This window comes from Phascolarctos cinereus, unplaced genomic scaffold (assembly GCF_003287225.1).
Source record: "Phascolarctos cinereus isolate Bilbo 61053 unplaced genomic scaffold, phaCin_HiC Scaffold_9;HRSCAF=440, whole genome shotgun sequence".
Lineage (NCBI taxonomy): Eukaryota > Metazoa > Chordata > Mammalia > Diprotodontia > Phascolarctidae > Phascolarctos > Phascolarctos cinereus.
In genome coordinates, this window is record NW_027556402.1 from 202,213,575 (window position 1) to 202,219,851 (window position 6,277).

General features: G+C 46.3%; 1 protein-coding gene across 1 annotated transcript in view; it reads right to left on the reverse strand.

Annotated features, from left to right (window-relative positions):
* The window catches only part of IDUA (alpha-L-iduronidase), a 72,819-nt gene extending 66,989 nt beyond the window's left edge, over positions 1–5,830 (reverse strand). Inside the window, 2 exon segments of the mRNA XM_021005289.2 lie at positions 2,334–2,474; positions 5,400–5,830. Coding sequence (XP_020860948.1) covers positions 2,334–2,474; positions 5,400–5,542 — 284 coding nt within the window. The 5' untranslated portion in view covers positions 5,543–5,830.
* Positions 5,831–6,277: the final 447 nt, after the last annotated feature.

Genomic DNA, 6,277 nt, shown 5'->3' on the forward strand with positions numbered 1-6,277 from the left:
TATCAAAAATTATTTTGCAACTTACAGTCTTAAAAAATTTCTTGGGACACTGTGAAGTTAAAAGACTTATTAATTAATAAGTGTCAGTAGTGGGACTTAACCCCAAAGGCAGCTCTGTATCCAGCAGACTATTGTGACTGTAGCACTGAGTATTCACTGGCAGTCTCCCATTCAAGGACTAACCAATCCTGAACCTGCTTAGCTGAAGAGATCAAGCGAGACTGGTCCCATTCAGAGTGGTGTGTATATAGAATATGTCTGGTGATTTAATAATGACAGACAAGATAAAGTATTAACAAAACTTAATAACATCATACTATATTGGGTCCAGACCTGTGATTTCATCAGGGTGCTGGGCTTGGAGTCAGGAAGACTGCCTCAAATATTTACTATCTGAGTGACCCAGGGAAAAACATTTACCCTTCCTAGGCAAAGCTTCCTATAAAATGATGGAGGTGGGGTCAGCTAGGTGGTGCAGTGGATAGAGCACCGGCCCTGAAGTCAGGAGGACCTGAATTCAAATCTGGCCTCAGACCAAACACTTGACACTTACTAGCTGCGTGATCCTGGGCAAGTCACTTAACCCCAATTGCCTAAAAGCAAAAAAAAAAAAAATGACGGAGGTGGACTTGATGGCTTCTAAGGCCCCTCTTAGCTCTAAATCTCTGATCCTAACATCCTCTGACCACCGCTGAGGACTTACGTTATGGCAGATTTCTCCACCAATGCCAATTTGCCACTGGCTCTCTAGTTATTAGGCCATACTGCCTCTCCTGTATGTCATTATATTACTACAATACATAATATTATGCCTAACAATAATATTAACAATAACTAGTGTTTAAATAGTGCTTTAGGGTTTATAAAACACTATGCAAATATTATCACGTGATCCTCACAACAATCCTGGAAGGCAGGTGCTATTATTCCCATTTTACAGATGAGTAAACTGAGGGCACACAGAGGTTAAGTGACTTGCCCAAGGTCATATCACAAGTGTCAAAGGCCAGATTTGAACTCAGGTCTTCCTGATTCCAAGTCCAGAGCTCTATCTAGCTCTCATACCTAGCTGTCCCAAGTGCTACCTGAGTGATGTGCCCAGGGCCACATAGCTAGTAAATGATGATATTGGATTGGAACTCAGGTCTTCCTGATTCCAAGACCAGTACTCTATCCACCGTGCCACCTACTTGCCTATTAAATACTAGAATACAACAATATAATACTCTATTACTATCAGTCAATAAACATTTTTAAAGCACCTGTTATGTGCCAGAGACTCTGCTAAGCATAATAATCCTCCCCAAGCCAATATAGCATGAAAGTGACCCTTGATTCCTGAAGGCAATGCCAACATAGCTTAAGTTCTGGCAAGTCCAGACAAACTGGAAAGACTTTGGGTCCAGGTCCAGGGATGGACTGTGTGGTATCCCCTGCCTGAGGTTCAGTCTAGCTCAGGGCAGAGACCTCTATATTCCAGCCAGATCTCAGCCACAGCAACTCATGACAAATTTTCTGTTACACCATAGAGGAGCAGTGATCTGTGTTTGTGGAGAGAGAAATCTATGTTAGGGGAATCAGAGATTTCTAGAATAGTCAGTGATGATGAGGTAATAATAAAGCTGCCTTGTGGTACAGTGGATAGAGTACTGGAGGTAGGAAGACCCAAGTTCAAATCCAGCCTAAGACACTTAGCTGTGTGACCCTGGGCAAGTCACTTAACCTCTGTTTGCCTCAGTTTCCTCATCTGTCAAATGAGCTAGAAGGAAGTAGCAAACCACTCCACTATCTTTGCCAAGAAAACCCCAAATAGGGTCACAAAGAGTCAGACAGGACTGAAACAACTGAACAACAAAATAGGGATAATAACAGCACCTAACTTGAAACAGGATTCTCAAAACAGGATTGTTTTGAGACTCCAATGAGATAATATTTGTAAAATGCACTTCTTGGCACATGGTACATGCTATATAAATGCTTACTTTCTTACCTTCCCCCTATCATTAATAATAATAATAATAGTATAATAACATTTATATGGTACTTCAAGGTTAGCAAAACATTTTTGTCACATGGACCTGCAAAGCAGAAAGTGCAAGTGTGATGATCTCCATTTTACAGATAAAGGGACTGAAGCCCCGAGTAGAGAAATGACTTGGCTAAGGTCATGCTGCTAGGGAATGGCAGAGCTGGAGCTAGAACCACAGCCTCTCGGCTCCTCGTCCTGGCTTCCTTCCATCACACCACCTCAGGTAGAAGGCACAGCCCCAGGCTTCTCTCATGTAAATTTCATAGCTGCTTGTATAGTTCCCCAGGAAATCAACAGGGCTCACCTGGCTGTGATGAGGTCCAGTAACCAGTGGATCCTGATCTGTTCGATGCCCCTGTGAGGGATGGACGCAATGTAGGCGAGATTGAGCTGCTGGTCTTTGCTGAGATCATACAGGTCTGACTTTTCATGGGGCAAAGGAGGGCTGGAAAAACCAACAAGATTGAGAAGAAAAGTCACTCCCAAGCCATATTCACAGATACCCCACACTTAATGTGCCCCTGGTAAAAGCACACCTATTATGTAACAGGTATATGTTGAGTACCTAGAAGCATAAAATAATTCAGCTACTACAGAGGCCATATAGCATACAACCCCCTAGTCAATGTGGAAATACTTTCCATTGTATCCTTAACAAATGGATCATCCAAGCCTCTGCTCGAACTTTTCTGCCACAGGGAGATCACTATCTTTTAAGGCAGCTGCTACCTGGTGTTTTTTAAGTAATAAGTGTTTATTGTCTCTCCTTCCTACCCCCCCATCCCACAAATTGAAAAATAAATAAGAAAAAAAGCCTTTAGAGCAAATACGTATAGTCAAGCAAAAACATTTTAAAATTCCCAAACTGGTCAGGTCCCAAAACGCAAATGTCTCATTCAAGGTATGATGGTTCATTTTAATGAAATGCTTTCTCCCTCCTCTTTTTAATTCTTTGTTATAAGGGATGGCTTTCTGATTGGAGGAGGACAGGTATGTTGGGAAGTGAAATTATATAAGAAGCAAAAGATACTACTACAAATTTAGAAATTTCCATCCTAGGGGAAAGCCCTGACTGCTCCAACTAAGTTATATCTCTGGTACTGGAAGCTTGCAGATTCTGCTTTTAACCAACTCAAGTCACCTGGATCTCTCCAATTTTACATCTTTGGTGATTCTCTTAGCTACCATGCCACCTTTTCCATCAGTGGAATTCACTGTCATTCATTTTAATTCAAGTCAACAAATGAGTGAAATCAGTGAAGATCCTAGCCCTTTGCTAAGGAGATGTTTCCTTTCCATGTTAAGGGCATTAGGGAACAGCTTCTGAGGGAACTGTGATGACATGTATGGAAAGTGCCTTGGAGAGACAAACCATGGAATATTCATAGACATTCTGTAACAGATTCCAGTCATCTAACTGTGATGGAAAGGAGGCTGTCTGATGGGCCTCAGAGGAATTCAAAAAGGCCTGCCAGATTCAGCTATGGTCTCTGCCTCCTTCCCCTCTAGAGGAATCTCAGTGATTTCTTCACTTGCAGCATCTGATGAGGGGAGTGCCATTGACTTTGGGGATTCAAAAGGTCCAGAAGGCTCCTTAGCATCCCCTCATGTCTGAATCTGGGTTTTACAGCCAGTCTAGCATCATGCCCTGAGGAGCAGTGAGTGACCTTTGGGATCCTGATTCCAGGCCAGCAGTAGCTGAGAAGCAGGCTTATCTAGCAGTCATATTGCATTTGAACATGAAGTTGGTGAAACCAATACTGTGGAGGAACTGAGCTAAGTTGAGGCTATTCTTCCCAGAGACAGAAGTGATATGGGAGCAAGTATTCCCCTGAGGCGTTGGGAGAAAAGACTGTGTGTTAGTTGTGGCCAAGCCCTCAAAGTAAACATCCTTGTGTATAAGCTAACGGATGTTAAGTGGTTAAATGGAACTGCACAGCTTGTTACTACTGGCTCCCTAAGGATGGAGGGAATACAGCTAGTGAGGGCTTGAGCAACAAGAGTAGAAACACCAAAGAAACACATCTACTAAGTTACAGAGGGAGTTTTGGTTCCCGATGGTGGAGGGAGTGCCCATCTTAATGAAATCACAGATAGTTGAAATACAGAATAAAGATGTCACCATTTTACTCATACTCCTTCATTCATTGAGGAAACAATTCTTGAGCACCTACTGTTTTACTGAGACCTCTGTGGGGTTAACAGACCCCTTCCTCCCCGCCCCTTGGAAGAGCTGAAGTTTCTCCTATTAAGATCAGGTGAGTACAAGATGCTTTACCTCTAGGAAGTCCAGCTACTGCCAGAGCTCTCACAGGCAGGAAAGAGCTACGGTCCCATACACATTATGTGTGTGTGTGTGTGTGTGTGTGTGTGTGTGTGTGTGTGTGTGTGTGTGTGTGTGTGTGTGTGTGTGTGTGTGTGTGTGTATAATTTATTTATTTTTCCTCAAGCACTACAAGGAACTGGCATATCTGAGGATCTATAACTCGTCCATGATGCTGATGACCAAGCACTCTGCAAGTCACAAGAGATTCAGCTGAGGGAACTAGAATGTTTAACTTGGATTCAAGTCAATTCAGCAAGCATTAAGCACCTACTGTGTGCAAGTAAAACTTCAGGGAACATGATCTCTGGCTTAAAGTACAAGAAGGGCTGTCATGGGAGAGAAAGGTCAAATTTGTGTTTGACCCCAGAGAACAGAACTAGGACCAAAGCAGAAAGTTTCAGGAGCCAGATTTTGGCTGAGTACAAGGGAAAACTTCCCCAATACAGCAGCCTAGACCGAAGCCACTGCTTCAAAGGATAGAGGGTTCTTTATCACCAGAGGTTCCGGCTACACGTGAAAGGGATTCCTTTCAGGTGTGTGTTAGGGAAGTCCCTTTCTCCTGCTAAGGTTCTCCGTGTACAGAGAGCTCCCCAGAGCGGCAGGGGGATAGCTAAGCCTCAAACTCTTGCCCTCCTTATACTTAGGCTTCCCTTCGTAGAATTTTCTACGCCTTCCATCCACTTCTAGATTTCTCTCCCAGAATCCTATCGCTGGGATTCCTTGGATCTCACCCCAAAGCACTACTCAGTTGTGGGGGGGGGGGGGTCTAGCCCCTCAGACAGCTTGCCACCTTTGAAACAAGACAAAAACAATACAATGAGGGGAAGAAGCCCCTGCGGGTTTCTTTGGGGAGGGGGGGTGCCTTCTTTCGCCTCTCCTTGACAATGGTGCTCGAGCTCCAATCCTAAAGGTTCCAGGGCACGGCCCGTGTACGGGTGTCTAGCCTCCAAGTAGCGCGGGGGCCGGCGTGCATTACTGCGTCCTAGCCAGGGGATCGACGGAGGCGTCCCAGGCAGTGGCCGCGGGGAGGCGGACTTGGCCTACCAGAAGCCGGTGCTCTTCCAGAAAGGCTTCAGCTGCCCTGTGGCTGTGGAGGCGTCCACCGAGAAGAGGCACGAGGCGAAGGTTCGCGGCAGCAAGGCCAGGAGCAGCATTAACGCCGCGGCCAACGCGCTCCGAGCCCCCATCCAGCCGCCGGCCCAGAGCCGCTACAATGTCGCCAGGCTCCGCTACAATGTAGCTAGCTCCCGCAGCTGGCAGCCGGCTTCCGGCTCCTCGGAGGAAGACAGCGGGCCGCCCCTCCTAGCCCAGCAGCGCTCCGCTTCGCTCAGGCCTCCCCAGGAGAGCGCGCGCAGCCCCGGAATCACAACACGCATCCTCTGCGCTCCCGGCAGGGAGCCCCACTCCCACTCCCGGGAGAACGGATCCTCCCTAGCGGTTTCCTGCGTCTGCAGCAGCTGCTTCCTGATCCAGCTCTTCCGGGCAGCGTTGAGTCGTGTTGGGGGCGGGGCGGGGGTATTCCTGGACTCTGCCCACGAGGGAAGAGCTGGAGCCCTGTCTAGGGGAAAGGGTTAGAGTCCAATGATCTGGGGTCAGAATCCTAGAATCAGGAGCTGTCAGGGATAGTAGAGGCCACGGCGTCCAACCTCTAATTTCACAGATAGGAAAACTGAAGCTCAGAGAGGTCATTCAAGATCACACAGCTAATAAATAGTAGACCAGGTACTTGGAATCTAGGTCCCTGACTCCAAATCCAGGCCCAGCCTGCCTTTCCCAACCAATTCAATCATAATAATCATAGCCTGGAAGAGACCTTAGAAGACCTTAGAAAGCTCCTTTTGCAGATGAGGAAACAGACCCAAAGAGAAGTGACCTGCCTTAGGTGTTCTGACTCTAACTCCAGCATTCTTTTCACTACTTTC